This window comes from Haliotis cracherodii, unplaced genomic scaffold (assembly GCF_022045235.1).
Source record: "Haliotis cracherodii isolate W230 unplaced genomic scaffold, xgHalCrac1.p SCAF_2, whole genome shotgun sequence".
Classification (NCBI taxonomy): Eukaryota; Metazoa; Mollusca; class Gastropoda; order Lepetellida; family Haliotidae; genus Haliotis; species Haliotis cracherodii.
Genome location: NW_027266275.1, coordinates 16018503 through 16034950, shown reverse-complemented (window position 1 = coordinate 16034950; position 16448 = coordinate 16018503). Strand labels below are relative to the sequence as shown.

Sequence of the window (16448 nt, the reverse complement as noted above, 5' to 3'; positions counted from 1 at the left end):
TTACGCCATACTCAGCAATATTCCAGCTAAATGACGGCAGTCTGTAAATAATCGAGTCTGGACCAGACAATCCAGTGATTGATATCATGAGCATCGACCCATGCAATTGGGATCGATGACATGCATCAACCAAGTCAGCGAGCCTGACCACCCGATCCCGTTAGTCGCCTCTTACGACAAGCATAGTCGCCTTTTACGGCACCTTTGGTGGGCATTCCTCCAAGTGTGACAGATAATCCGCAATTCCCAGTTGATTTTTCTATACATTACTCATTCTCATTTAAAAATGAAATAGAGCGTACGCTTTAACCACTAGGCTACCCGACCACCTCTGAACCTGTCAGAGAAATATCAGTGGTCAGCCTTTAGTTCGTGTCATGTGACGTAATGTTATTTATTACCCACAGGCTTTGAAATAACCGAGTTCATAAACATCGTATGTGCACTTGTGCAAATATCACTTCGCGCGAACCAGTGTTAACGTCATCCCGACGACATCATTGGAATCTTATTGTGATGTAAGGTCGGCTTGACGTCACACTACAAACGACGTCATAGATGGAGATTATTGATATCATTCGACAATAAATTATTGTATTTTGTAACAGGTGTATTTTTCTATAGGGGGACTTTAAGGGATTACGAAATATTGGGTAATTAAGAAAATATTACACTCGCATTGATACTGACGTCACAAGTACATATAGATTACTATACTAGCATATGTGTCATACTGATTTTACAAAAATCGTGTAAGAATTCGTGTATTACCCTCGCTCTCGCTCGGGAAATGCAAGATTTCTGCCACTCGTTTCGTAAAATCGGTATGACACATATGCTAGTATAGTAATCTATATGTACTTGTGACGTCAGTATCAATGGATTACATCATATCGGTTTGTTCGCTACAGTGAAGTTGTGTGACATCACATCGCTTCAAATGAGCAAATTAGCACCGAGAAACGCTAAAACGTACATTTGCAAATAAAACATACTCATGGATAACATTTCGCATTATTAAACATGATTTCGTATGAATATTTATATGAACTCACTTATTTTGAACCAAACTGAAAATAAACACGTTTACATGGCGTGTTTACGACTTAAAATATAACTATTAAAGGGAGACGATGAAGAGTTATCTGGGTCAACTGATGAAAGTATGTCATCATCAAACGTAACCCCCCCCCCCACACACACACACACACACACACACACACCCCACCCCACCCCACCCCCACCCCCCCACCCCCATATTTTTATCACTGGAGCATTGCACAACCGTTAAAGATGTTTTACTATATTAATGATATAATTAGGGCGGTCGGGTAGCCTAGTGGTTAAAGCGTTCGCTCGTCACGCTGAAGACCCGGGTTCGATTCCAAACATGGGTACAATGTGCAGAGTTATTAGGCGTGCCAGAAACCCTGCTGGTGGGTTCGAATCCCGGTTCGCGTTGATTCCGTTTCTAGGTTTGCATCATAACAGTACTTGTGGGATTCACCATGGAAAGTGGGAACCATGTTTGTTTGGTTTTTTTTATGTTTTGTTGTTTTTTAGTTTTGTTTAGTTGTTGTTGTTTAACGCCCCACTCAGCAATATTCCAGCTATGCGACCGCGGTCTGTAAATAATCGAGTATGGACCAGGCAATCCAGTGATTGACAGCATGATCATGGATCCACACATTTGGGATAAGAAGACATGCATCAACCAGGGAACTACGTAAGACCTACATCACTTCAGACAGATAGCACGCCGTGATAAAAACTAAAACACTGTTGAAAGCGGCGTTGAACCCATCTCACTCACCCTCGTCCCCAGCTCAGGTCCCGCGTGAACTTGTAAAGAATGCTTTCACAAATGACGCTGCTCCGCTTATAAGCCTGAGTGCGGTCATAAAACTATTAAATGTGACATTATTTTACCATATGGTATTTTATATTGTTACAACAAGGTCATATATGATCTAGTTCAGCACAATTTCTTTGGATCTTTTGTAAATATAAACTTTAAATCACTTTCAGTGCAGGGCCAGGGTACTTTGTTTAATATGTGCAAGCATATAGATCTATAATGTGATGTAGTTAGTCTATTGGTGAATTGAATTTGGAAATTGAAGTGCATTAAATTTGCCTTGACTTCTATAATGAGAGAGATAGTTATGACAATGAGGCTTCCATTTTCCAGATTTGAAAATGCGTTGTTGCGTAATAGTCTCTGTGATGGTTTCATTCATCCTCATTTGATCTGTCTATCAGATTATGATAAGCATGTATCAACCTGTCCCTCAATTATTTATGTTTATTGATTATTTACATGCAATAGACGAGCTTTTTGTGTCAGGTCTGTTCACAGTGAAATCAATATTAATTAATCCCCAGTCGTATTTATGGAAAGCGTTGTATTTTCTAATCCAACTATTTTGAAACATGCATTTATTTTACATTTCTGGGAGGTTATATCGCCCAACGCAAAATAAATTTCAAAATAGCGCATAGAAAATTTATCCTTTAGTATCGCCTAACTCGACTCCCAGGGCGATGGCAAGGTTGCGCAGAGAAATGCGCACTAGGACATCTCTAAATGCAAATAGTATGTTGTGAACGCCATCTTGAATCGTATCTGGGAGAGTGGTAGGGTTATCGTAGAGATATCAATCCAACCGAGTGCCATCGAAGGCACTCACACCTATTGCTTGTAATTGGTGGGCCTAAAGATGGCTACGACCGATGGTAAGCTGTCGACGACGGAGAGGGTTGTGAAAAGTAAGTTTCATAATGTGAGAAGTCTTCTGCGGTTCCCTTCCCCCGCCATGATAGTAATGTCGGCCATTATCATAAGCATAAACGCTAGGACGCTAGTGTTGTCAAAATTTTCAGCACGCGAAACTGGCTTGCCGGTGTTACGCTTTGACTATCTACGCAGATTTTCTCTAAACAGTTGTTTGCCATTGCAGAATTTTGCTTTCTGATTTTGACAGCTCTGTCATCGCAGAGTAAAATATATTTTGCTTGCAGATGTGTCCGTATGATATCCGTAGTAACGGTACGTTTGGTGCACTGTTATTGTAACGTTTTTGCTAAAGACCTTTTGCTGAATGTTATGTGTATATTGTATGTGATATCTACGTTATTGCGGCACGAGATATTTTGCAAATCGCCATTCTCCAACAACAGACCATAAAAGGACAGATTTGGTTTGACTTGGAACTAACACCATTGCCATCGAGATCTAGAAAAACCCTGAAACATTCACTATTGTCACAATTCATGTTAATTATGTTATACTTTGAACAACATATCCTCGTATAATTGCATTCGTTCGTAAATGTTATGTATGGAAATACAGCACTTCCTTCTTCAAATGTCATAACATCTGTGGCTTCCTTGGTCTGACAGGTGCCCTGGGTTTGGGCAGCAAGTCACTGTCACTGCCAAAGAAATTACACTTTTGCTAAACGTTGAAATTTGATGCCAATGTTTCATGTTTGTTGATGTATGGGATGTTCGAATTTTACTTTATTAATTTTGTGGGTTTTTAAAAAAAAAAAATTTCATCAAAGGAAAGTACTGCATTCATGGGATTTTCCTAATCTGCACTCCCTTTTTAATGAGACAATGTTGAAATAGATGAACAAGGTAACATCTATGGTCGTAGAAGCATTATTACTAATATTTTTCCAATGTAATGCAAAGGTGAATTACTTAATCTATCCACACCTGCATCAGTGTGCATTATCATATTGCAGCTGTTTACATGCTTTGGGTACATTAGATTGCTGTATTCACAGGTGGTCCATTTAACCACCAGTTGAAAGCTAGAAAAAAACATTTTCACACCTGCTTCAGTTCACTATTGATGATTTCTTATACATATACATTCTACCAGTTAAATAAGTCAATATATTGTTGAAAGTATTCTTTAGACTACCAAAAGTTAAATATATGCTATGTTATTTTCCCCAAATTGTTCTTCCAAGGCAGAGCCCATTTTCCCATGGTAGTTTTTAGGTTTGTCGGCACCATACCCATGCTCGTGGGTTTTAGCATAGTGATAACCGTCTAAGATATGCATCACTCCCACAGTGAGCTGAAAACTGGAATACTGTTCAAAGCAGTGTTAAACCCGACACACCCGCTCACTCCAAGACACACAGAAAAAATGTTGTTTGATCTGCAACAGGGTTGCAAATCCACTATTACAATTATCAGAATATATGGTAATATGATCTTTCTCAATCAAGAGTGTCATTTATCTTGGTGATCTGAATATTGAGCAGCAAGTAATCCAATTTACAAAATGGAGTAATTTTTGGACTTGGTGCGAGATAACCAGGATGAGGCCCCACATGGGCAATAGAAACAAGTACCCCCGATGATCCGGGGTAGAATAGGTCTTCAGGAACCCATGCTTGCCTTAAGAAGCAACTATGCTTGTTGTAAGAGGCGACTGACAAGATTGGGTGGTCAGGCTCACTTGACTTGGTTGATGCATGCTGTCATATCCCAATTGCACAGATCGATGCTCATGATATCAACCATTGGATTGTCTGGACCAGTCTTGATTATTTACAGACCACCGTCATATAGCTGGAATGTTGCTGAATGCGGCGTTATACAACAAATCTAAAATCTTTTTGTATCCCCTTTTTTGATTGCTTCAATGTCAGTATGTAGTCTTCAAGCATGAAATGGAATTGTTTCTCAGTACCCCTTGTTTGCCATAAATGCTTACATTAGAAGTGATTGGCGACCAAATCTTGAGTAAAAGTCACATGCAGAAAAAAGGATAGTTTAAACCAGTAGTCGTCAACACGTCTTGCCCACATTACACCTCAACACGATCCTTTAATAATACTACTTGGGGATACACTTCCCTGCTTCAGATGTGTGGTTTGCTGCTGTTGGTTATGATGCTTATCTGAAGGATAGAAAATTAGGATAATACCCCATTCATATATATGTAGCATGTGCAAAAATGTAAGCCCTTTATGAAAACTATTGAGTGATACTATGTGCTATTCTCTCTCAAAAACGTCTCGATGATTTTGTCTGTCCACTAGTGTCAGCAGTTAAGTTTAATTGAAAATGATGTTCTGTTATTTTATCCAGTGGCTAATAAGGAGAAAAAGATGCCACTGAGTGACATAATCTACTTCATGTCAACAATGTTGCACAATCAAATCATTGATAGTATATGAGTTCATTTTTTATATTTTCAGATCTAGCTGTGCTAAATGTATTTAATCAATAAATGACATCATAAAAGTGCTATTTTGTCATGTAATGGCAGAATAAGTTACAATTGAGTGTTACAATATTATGCTAAATAAAGGTTGTGGCGCTATTTAATTGTGCACTATTGGTGCAGTTTTGTTGAATTTGTTTGTATTCTCTTACTGGTTTATGTATTTGAACATTTGATGGTTGTTTTAAAGCAGTTTTACATTGAAACAGTGATAGGTTGACCTGAAATATGTTGGATGGTGACATAAAACACAAAATCAGACAAGTACTTGAAGTAGACATACCTAGATTGTATTGAGAATGTGTTTTTTCAGGTGTGCCCTTTCCGCCCAGTCATAGGCTTACAATGAGTGAAGTGTTTGATGCAAAAGGCAAACCAAAACCAGATGTCCTGAAACAACATTTCATCCTGGAAGGAAGAGTGACTGAAGATGTAGCTTTACGGATTATCAACGAAGGTGCTGCCTTGCTCAGGCAAGAAAAGACCATGATAGACATAGAAGCACCCGTCACAGGTAAAGGAAGTTTCAAAAAGTCTATCATCTGTTAATTAAGAATTTGTTTGTTGGCAATTCAAATAAGGTGGATTTTATTTCAACAAGTTTTCTGATTTTGAGAATATCATTTCTTGTGCGCATATTACATGGCACACGGCTTGATAACTGTAAAAATACATTAATATTAAGCCAACTTAATAGGGCCATGGGGGGAGTCTACGGATTGACACAAGAGGGTATTCTTTCTTGGTCTTCTTCCATCCAACAATTGTTTTTCAAGGATTCTACATGATCAAGAAGTGTTCTCTTAAAGGTTTGCGGTTACACTTGCTAAGGAAATATTAATGCCTTTCAAGCACAGCATATGTATGTGTCTCATCTAGAATGGGACCAAGGCTTGAAATTGAAATGGTTTTGATCAAGATTTTAAAGGTCACTGTCAATGTCTAATTATTGCAAGGTTAGGAATATTTTGTATTTCCTCTAGTCCGCAAAATGATCTGCTTGAGTTGACATATACTTAATGGCAAAAGAAATGTCACTAGTCCTTCCTGGAGTTTACTAGTCAGAGACAGATTTTTTGTGTATTCATTCCAGTTGCTAAAAATGTGACAAAGAGGTTGCAAAAGACAATGACATTCTTGAAACCGCCAGTCCGAGATAAAGCCAGGTTCATAGTGTCAGCATAGCTGTCAATGGCTGCTTCTGTTTGTATAGATGTACTGATCCCCCATTGGTCTTTCGGTTAAGAATAGGTCCCCAGCATCCTGTGCTGGTTGTAAGAAGTGAGAGGTGATTAAATGATCGGGGTGGTCGGGCTTGACGACTTGGTATCATTATATACCCTGATGGTGTGGATCATCATTGCTTGCGATATTAATCAGTTGATTGTATGGTCAAGATTAGATTGTGTACAGGAGGCCATGGTATAACTGGAATATAGTGCGGTATCGCACAACAAACAAGACTGCTGTTTTTCAGAATCATGAATGGAAATCATTGATTTGACTGGCACTCAACAATATTTTGCTTAATTTGTTTACTCAAAAGTGTTGTAAAACTCTTGCCACTACTATTAAGCTGTTGATTATCAGACATGAGCTTTGCCAATATTTCTATGCGCCAATCAGAAAGCCTGTTGCACGAGATACCTGCAATCAGCAATGGGATGTCTTATACACACTGCTCCTTTCCAGCAAATTGAATGGCTTTATAACAAGTGTGTGGTATGTTTTCAAAATGAGATTACAGTTGCATTTAAAACCATGTGCCCAACTGTTGCTTGTAGATAGTGATAGTTGCATAATAATTGAAATAGACATGGTAGGCTTTAGAATGAACACACATCTTGTGTTCCTCTTGAACCCTGCAATTGTCAGAGGCTTCCTTGTGAGAATGATTACAATGCTCAGCATGTATCTTGGCATGACCTACCACTTAAAATTTTGTATGTGGCATGTCTGTCAAAGGTAAAGTTCACCATAAGGTTCTAACCAGAAGTGGTATCATTTATTGCTGGTTACTTAATCACGTTTGCTTATGAAATACCCAAGACTTGTTTTATCTTAGGAATTTCTGAGTAGTATGTCTTGAGGCATCTTTGCAGAGAACTTAATTGTAGGTCAGGGATGAGTTATTATATGTATTTATATACCCTTACTGCATGATCTTCAGCAGCAGTACATAATATGTAGAAAAGACACCCTGTAGACAACTGATGTTTCTATATTTGTAAGAGATATACTGAAAGTTTGATTTTCTTCAATCTCACATCCCCATCTATAAGCTTCTGAGCATCTGCAATATGACATCATTAACATTCCTGGAAATGAAGCATGCCAAGTCGCCAGTTTATAACCCACCCCATGTTGGCTCCCCCCCAAATGTATTACCAACAGTCCCCTGGACTTGAAAATGTATACCCTGTCATGGATGTATTTAGGATTCCAAATAGGAAAAAGTCCATTTTGTTCATTATTTGTGTTTTTTGTTTGTTTTATTGTTCCCATTTCCTATTGTAGTTACCATTACATTAATTGCAATAATGTAAAGAAACAAACCAGTAAAGCATCCTCTGTATGAGTTATCAGTGTAATACAAAGGACACAAAGAGTATAATAACATGAATTGGGGATATTTTTTATTATATTTGCACTTTTTTGTCTTGTCTGCTTGTTTTGGAACTAGTTTTAAGCCCTATCCTCTTAATATTAGTACTGCTATTTATGTGTCAACTTTTAACAAGACCTGTCAAATATTCTGTTGTCTTCCTTTGTGGAAGGATACCTTAACCAGGGTTAGAAACTAACAGTTTGTGTCCACTAGTCCTTATAATGATAACATATAGCAAAACGCTTAAAATGGAGCAATTTCTACTAGTCCTTATGATACCTTTACTAGTAGGCAGTTTGGTAAGGACAATGGGACCAGTGCCAATTTCTAGCACTGTTAACCTTTGCGAATCGGTGCCCAAATATGCATTGGTGAGGCATTCAAATTGGTGTGGAACATCCTTGTTGACTTCCATGATGTTGGTGTTTTGAACTAAAATTCATGACAGACCTGCAGATACGTGAAGTACTGCCTTGTCTGTAGAAGACACTTTTTTGTCAAGACGATGGTAGCTTTTTTTGATAAAACCATTAATCTTGTTCAAAGTTTAGCAGATGGTTTCTGTTGGTACAAAGGAAGAGTTATTAACAACTACTGCCGATAGAAAAGCTGAACTACATTTTCAGTGGAATGTTGTGTAAGCTGGAGAATGTTTCATGGTCAGGCAAAGATTTCACCCAAAGTGGCTAGTTCTGTTGTGACAGCCTCAGTGACGAGGGAAAGGCATCTGACCTAGTTATTGATCTTGTCTGGTGGAGCTGCCTACCTTCATCTGGAAAGCTGGTGCCAGCCTCTAGCTCAACCAACGCTGTCACATGAATGGGAGGAAACACTGATGGATATGACAAGTGTATGCAATAAAATAGCTCCTCTCATCAGCAAAATACTGTATGTCTGTGTGTATTGAATACTGCTGGACTTGTTCATCTGGATAATCCCTATAATACTGATATCAAATTTGTTCAAGAATCAAAAGTTCTCTGGATATGCCATGATGATCCAAGTGAATTGGATATTCTTTCCAATAATCATCTCAAGAACCAAGTGTCAGAATGTCTTTGAATTGCATATACTTTCTCAACTGAAAGAATAGTGATTAAAATCCATGTTTGGTATTGGACTTACCTATAATGATCTCTGAAATAAAATCTCGTGAGAGAAAATGTCTTCACCAAACCTAGCACATAAACTTTCCTCAGAGGAATTGAAAATTGTAGACAAAATCAAATTATTTGAGCCAAATATTGAAAAAGTTGAAGATGTAGTTGACAATTTTGATCAAGATGAGGTAGGTCATGAAATCTGGGATCATTTAGCACCAGAAGTTTAACATGGCAGAGGGGGGGGTGACAATGAACCCATTGCAAGTGGTGTACTGAATCCTGACATAAAAACTGGCATTGAGGAAGAGAAAGTGTTGTAACTGCAACACAGCCACGTAGGGACTTAAATGCAAAGTAGAGAGAAGTTCATGATTACATTTTCCAATGGACAACACAGGTTTGCCTATCCTGCATTACTTATAAGATTGACCAGTTTTTGCAACAGGTTATGGGAACTAAAGAGCTCTCAATGGCTCAGTATGGCAGGATCTCTTCCTCCTCTATGATAATACGCCTATTGCAGAGACTGAGTCGGAGATCACACTTCAAGAGACATCAAATTGCTGAAGGTTCCCCAAGTTTACTTCCTCGTGACTATCCCTTTTCTTCACCAATACACAAGTTGATGATTACAACAATATTTAACTTTAATAAATAGACAATGCCATCATTCAGGTTACAGCTGTTGATTCTCAGAAGGCCTGACCACAAGACGAGCCTCTGTACTTGTGATAAGCACCAACCCTAATGAACAGGTGAATTACTGAAAATCATCTTACTGAGTCTGTAGGTTCCAGGTATAAGCAAACCAAATATACTGACATATCAGACATACTGTTTAATGGTGCTACAGGAACTATCCTTCACATAGAAATCAACATCACCAGACGGCTGAAGGGAACAATCTTTGTCCAGTTTGATGTTTCAAAGGTTTGTCTTGAAGCAAGAAAGTGAAGTCCTGTCAATTTGAAACATGCAGTACCAATTGCTGCTGTAACAGCCTCGTTCGCTGTGTCTGACAATGCTAAATCTGTCATGGTTGAAAGGAAACAGTATCCAGAATGTGGTCTCAGTCAACAAGTCTCAAAGTAGCTCCTACAAGCAGATCATTGGGAACATGACAATTACACAAGGAAGTAAATTTAAAGCCTAGCCTTGTTAAGTGTGTACAATGCTCAGTAGGGTCAAATCAAGGAAAGCCCTTACGAACACAAAATTGTAAACAAAAAGCATTGGATGATATGACTAGAATGAATGAAAGACTGTTCACCTGGATGCACCATGTAGAGAGCAGTCATGGTGATGGACTCAAGGAGGCTCACGGGAATGTTCGATCACTCAATGCTCATTTTGAAGATGTGAAGTTTTTTGGTGTGGTTCATGTTTTGTGTTTCAAAGAAACACATCAGTGATTACAGTGAAAAAGTCCTCCAAGGATATCAAGTCTATACAGGAGACATTACACATGGTATTGTCATGTAAGTTTCTACAAGTTTCGAGAACAGTGTCTAGCTATGTGATGTAATGTCATCTTGCAGTATTGAATATATTTCCTTTCATGTTCGCAAGTTCTTAATTGCTTGTGTATATGTACCCCCAAAAGTGTCTTGGACATGTTTGTAACATTCATTTACTGATTTCATGCAGAAACTTCAGGATCTCTCCGAGCAGCATGAATGCGAACATGTCCTAGTTACTCCGGATTTCAACTGTGATCTGAGTGAAAATTTGAAACATGAAGATATCTTTAATGTGCAGAAAATGGCAACCCATTCCCTCTCCAATTCACTGTCTTGGAGCTACACTAGACTTGTTGTTAACTGATCATACAAGTGCTGTGGCATCCAGACTACTCAAATCATAAGATGATTGGTCAGGGTTAGAAATTGGCACCTTCCTATAGTCCTTGCCAAACTGCCCAATAGTTCAGGTATTTCTCATAAGGACTAGTAGAAATTTGCCATTTGTGAGGGTTTTGCTGTATATTATCTTTATAAGGACAAGTGGACCAAAAATGTTAGTTTCTGATTACCGGTATTGTTTAAGTAATAACACAAATCATTTCAGACACAGTTTCATGTTCTATCATAAACTGCAGATGGCAAGAAACACCAGTAATCACTTTTTAGTGCTTCCAATTATGCCAATTACAAAAAAGGTCCAGTGAACATAGTTCAAAGGGGCGGATGCCTTGCACACAACCAGACATGTCATATTGGCGGGGGGGGGTAGGTAGTTATGTGAAGGATAAAACACGTTCCGAGGTTGTGGTTGAAAATGTAAACCCGCCTGGGAGGGAAGATCCTAAGGGCCGAAGGCACCAAAACCGAGGATAAGTGTTTATCTGACTTATAAACCGAAAAAAAAGAAACTAACATCAACATTTATCAACGTTTCGAACATATTTTCCATGAACCTTAGGAAACGTGCGTAAAATATCTGTTGCAGGCATACAGATCTTGAAAAGGACATTCTAAAAACCAGTGAGGCTTAACAACACCTCTGTAACCTCGTGGTACACTCACTGGGCTACAGATATAGAGGTTGCGAGTTCGATCAGCGGGAATATAAAGAAAACATCTGTCATTTGATTTTACATTTCATTACATGTTACAATCTGAACGGAAGTTATATTAATAAAATACCCAGGACTCTTACTTAATAGCGATCCCAAAGAATAGGTTTTTGAAATAACGATGAAAATCAAGTCCCCGGGTCTTCCACAGTAAGTTCGGGGTTTTCTACGCAAGTAAAACCTCATGTGGGTGGTTCTCAAGTTTGAAGACACCAAAGATCAATACAAATGAACACACTGTGGTTTATAAGAGTATTTCATGCTTGTTATAGGTGGGTATTCCTTGTGGGTATCATAACCTAGTGGTTGAGTGAAAACAGTTGAACATTGATTGGTTTTAATGAGTTTCAGTCATTCAAACACCCATACTCTTTTGCATAAGGTTTGAATCAAGTTACATGCATACTTTAAGCAGATGGGATGCAATATTATGTGTCAAGTAAAATCTTGTTATGTATTGTACATTGTAAATGTCAAGTAATGTTTCTTTCATTTTCTTTTTTCAGTGTGCGGGGACATACATGGTCAATTTTATGACCTTATGAAATTATTTGAAGTGGGTGGCCCACCAGCAACAACACGCTACCTCTTCCTAGGAGACTATGTAGACAGAGGATATTTTAGCATAGAGGTTAGTATTGCTTCTAAAATGTCTTTTTAGGTCAAGTTTTGTTGTTAGTTGTTACAACATTTTTCTCAACATCAGTACATGTCAGTGCTTGAGCCAATACTGCTATACATTATACTGTCTGCGCTGTTTGAGTCATCTTGTCCGAATATGTATTTTGGCTTTGTCAGTAAAATTTAGTCTTACCATGTAGACTAGAGAAAAGGTGATCATACTAGACCAAAAGACTTTTCACTAGGCTCAGGGCATTTGTGGTGTCCCCTTCCGTGATGTTGCTGGAATATTGCTAAAAGCGGCGTAAAACCATACTCACTCACTCACTAGGCTCAGGCTTCAACCTATTGGCTAAAGTCAGACTGTTATATCAGTACAATATTTGAATAAGAATTGATGTAAATCTTTATTATAAGTTCATGAATTGACAATACACAGTTGCATCAGAAGATCTGTGCACACCAAAGATAGCTTTAAAATGAATTGCCATATGGCAATATATTTATGAATTGTGTTTGATATAACTTCACATGTTTTTAACAGTTCAATTTTTTATTCCCAAATCATCAGTCTATATGGATAGAATTCTTGGTTCTCGATTATAGATTCAACCAGGAATCCATAAGAACACGGGTTGCATACCAGTCCACAGCTCATTTAAGACTTGTGCAGTAGTGACATAACTAGATTTAGGGACAAAACAGCGAGTGACTAACATGAAATTGGCCATATTTTGGTAGTAAATTGAATTAACGCGAGTCGTCTATATGGGAACATGGGCCCTCGAGGTCCCATCACTGGTCATTTATTTTTATATTTCTTATAAATATTATGTCTTACAATTCATTTCATACAAAAAAAAGGTATTAGTTTCACTTTGTATTATACATGAGAGTGATTATACCGGTACTTTTTCCAGCTTTTTGTATATGGCGTGTTTTCATTTCCTTAGTAGAGACCTGAAACCAGAAAGACCTCCACTGCTAAGTGCTTGTTTTTAGGATGCAGCTAAAATGTGTGATGAGTGACCAAACTGGCTACGGTTTGGATGGTACTTTTGAGAAGTGGCTGTACCTATAACCTAGTTATCATGTACCATAATGTCGTAAACATCTCTGCAAAACTTGGGTTTGGTTTTCCTCCCACATGAAGATGATGTGCTGTGGTATAACTGAATTACTGTAAAATGCTATCTTAAACCAAACTCACTCACTTTGAAAGGAGTGACAAACCTAATGATAATATACGTGTTATGATCTTGATGTTTCATGGTGGAAAGAGACAGAGGAATATTTGAAGTTGTGATTAACCGTCATTTGTTGTCATATCTTATCCTTTTCTCATCGGTTCTTCATTGAAAATTTTCAGTTTGACTATCTTTGAGACACATTTACTCAATGTTCAGATGTGCTCCCCTTTTCTATGTATATGCTATATAGCAGTTCAATTATGTGGGACCATACCTATAGCTAAGTATACAGTGCCAACTTTGTCTGACAATAGAACAGAAAATGATCAAAAATGATTGCAATATCATCCATAGGGATCCATTTTTAGTTATTCATTTCTGAGCATTATCATTTTACTTCATGCTGACTGACTGAAACACACACAAAGTGTTACAGATTGACGGTTACACCCAAGTTTCATGGGAGTGGTTTGGGGTTAAAGACGGAAATGAAAGATCAAAACATATCCCTAAATTTTTAATTCAAGGCAGAAATATATGCCAATTTACCTACTTTAAGGGGGCAAGGGTGGCCCATTCATCTAAGGCACTGCTGTTTGCTGTACAGAGTTGCATCCATTGTGCAGAAACCTATGAGCGTGGGTTTGAATCCCAGTTTCCCTTACCGTATTTGACGTAATAAGCGCCCACAGCAATATTTGTTAATATATTGGCTAGTGAACAATCGTTATTAGCACCCATTCCGGTTGATCAATGTACACAAGACTTATATATTCGTGTATAATACTGTGTTATATGCATTCTTAATTTTGGGAAATTAAATTCTGGAAAAATATGTGTCGTATATAAACATTTCAAGCTGTCAGCATAAACCATGAAATTTACGATCTTTCAACTCTGTTGTTTTTTCACCAAAATAATAATAAAGAGCCCCCATTTCTAATTTTGAGAGTGCCCTGGGCGCTTATGTCGAATACAGTATTTCCTAGCTTTTGTCAGCGCCATACCCATGCTCGTAGGTTTCACCAAAGTTGTAACATCTGAGACCTGCATCACTTTGGGCTTTCTTCCCACATTAAGCTGACATGTTGTGAACATATCAGAGACATCAGACATAATTTTGTTACTAACTAATAACGTCTTACTCTTAGATATAGATTTCATGAAAAAAAAATTACATCAATCTGAAAATTTGTACAGTCAAGGGGGAAAAAAATCATTGAACATGCATTTGAGTGTGCATAGATATACATTTTAGAATTTTATTATAGATCAGTATGATAATTTTGAGATGATATATCAATTCTAAAATTCTGAATTTTTGACATCCCTTGTCTGAAGCGTTTGGGGAACTGAAAATTACGTAGCTACTGTGTTAGAAACATAAAATCTCCTCTCTGGCAGGTCTTATTTATCAGTTTATTTTAGAATTTTCTTATTTTGCATTTATGTTTGTATTAATGTGAAAAAGAATTCTTTGTATGCTGTGTATATCCTGTTGTAGATTAAAAACATTAAGAATCTCAAAATGAACAGTACTGGGATGCTTTTGGCACTTTAGGTGTTGCACTAACATGAATGTGATGATTATTATCAACAGTGATCAACTGTTGTCAAAAGACCCTTGTATATAGCATTTAGATTTATTTTCAAAAGTTTGTGAGCAATAAGTCTCAAAAGTGGAATATATCGTCAATAAAGTTTAGACAGGCAGTAACTGGCAACATTTTGTTGGTACATATGTTGTGCAAACACTTTACATTCCAGGCATAGAGTAGAACAGGATGAACAGAACATTGCCAGTAGGGTCAGTCTGACTATGTCTGCCTATATAAATACGGATTCCCAACTACAAATACTACGCACTTGTCAGTTTGAAATTATCAGCTTCTGAAAAACATACCAAAAGTATATGAAAAACTCATTGAATAGACTTTATGCATGTAGAGTCAGTTCCCTTGTATTTACTCTGTTCTGGTGAATGATTGAGCACACTGCAGTCCGTTAACTACCAGTTTATGTAGTCCTGGTTTCCCATGGTGATATCCACAGAATGCAGCAACCCACTCATTTCATGAGCTAACTATGCGTTGGCCTTAATGCAAGGAAAGTGATAATGTCTGAAGGCTTGGCAGAGAAGACAGTTTATTAGAATTGGTACTAATCATGTTTCAAGAAAAGCCAAAGATGCACACAAAACAGCATTTAATGAGATGGCCACTAGCAAGGCTCTGTGTGCAGCAGAGGATATTTTCCCTTGTCAAGGTCAATATTAGCATTGATTAGTAGGTGCTGCCAGAAGTGTGGGAGTTGTAATCTATACTTAGCTCTCTGGCAGTGCTTCCATAGATATGATTCAGTCCTGCCACTATTTAAGCTGCTTTTCTCCATGTTTTCCTTGGCTGTACTGATGTCTTGTCCTTGGCTTTATTGTTGGATTTTGTGGGTCACAATTGAATGTCGGTTATTGATGTATCCTATCTCATACCATAATCTTTTTGGAATCTATTGTTCAGATATTTTCATTATCTATTTATAGAAAATACCAACAAGCTACAGGGAATTGCAGATCATAACATAGAGACAAAACTACTAGTCCTTATGATTCCTGAACCATTGGGCCGTTTTGCAGTTTTTACAGGACTAGTGCCAATTTCTAACGTTGCAGATTATCTCTCCCTGAGTGATTGAATGCTGAAATCTTACAATTATACCCCCAGAAATATGGCAATGCGAAAAGCAGTACTCTCACTAAAAGAAGTCATTTTCATTTTGTATGTTTATTGCCCATATTAATTTGGGGGTTTGGGGAGGGGTGGACATTATTTGTCCATATGTGTTGTTCATTCCCGGAACAGGGCGGTCGGGTAGCCTAGTGGTTAAGGCGTTCGCTCGTCACGTCAAAGACCCGGGTTCGATTCCCGACATGGGTACAATGTGTGAAGCTCATTTCTGGTGTCCCCTGCCGTGATATTGCTGGAATATTGCTAAAAGCGGTGTGAAACAATACTCGCTCATTTCTGGAACAAAATTCAACATCTGTTTAATAGATCCTCATGATAAAGTTTGCACAGATGTTGAATTAGTATTGATATGGTTT

At 37.9% G+C, this 16448-nt stretch overlaps 1 protein-coding gene across 4 annotated transcripts in view; it reads left to right on the top strand.

Moving 5' to 3' along the window:
• The window catches only part of LOC139469871 (protein phosphatase 3 catalytic subunit alpha-like), a 55502-nt gene that overhangs the window by 27179 nt on the left and 11875 nt on the right, over window positions 1–16448 (top strand). For 2 of the 4 annotated variants that reach the window (XM_071252185.1, XM_071252187.1), the window contains exons 2-3: window positions 5565–5765; window positions 12044–12168. In XM_071252185.1, the coding sequence (XP_071108286.1) occupies window positions 5565–5765; window positions 12044–12168 (326 nt within the window). Of the gene's footprint in view, window positions 1–2575; window positions 2770–5564; window positions 5766–12043; window positions 12169–16448 lie in introns of those variants that run through there. The other 2 variants (XM_071252186.1, XM_071252188.1) reach the window with 2 other exon arrangements.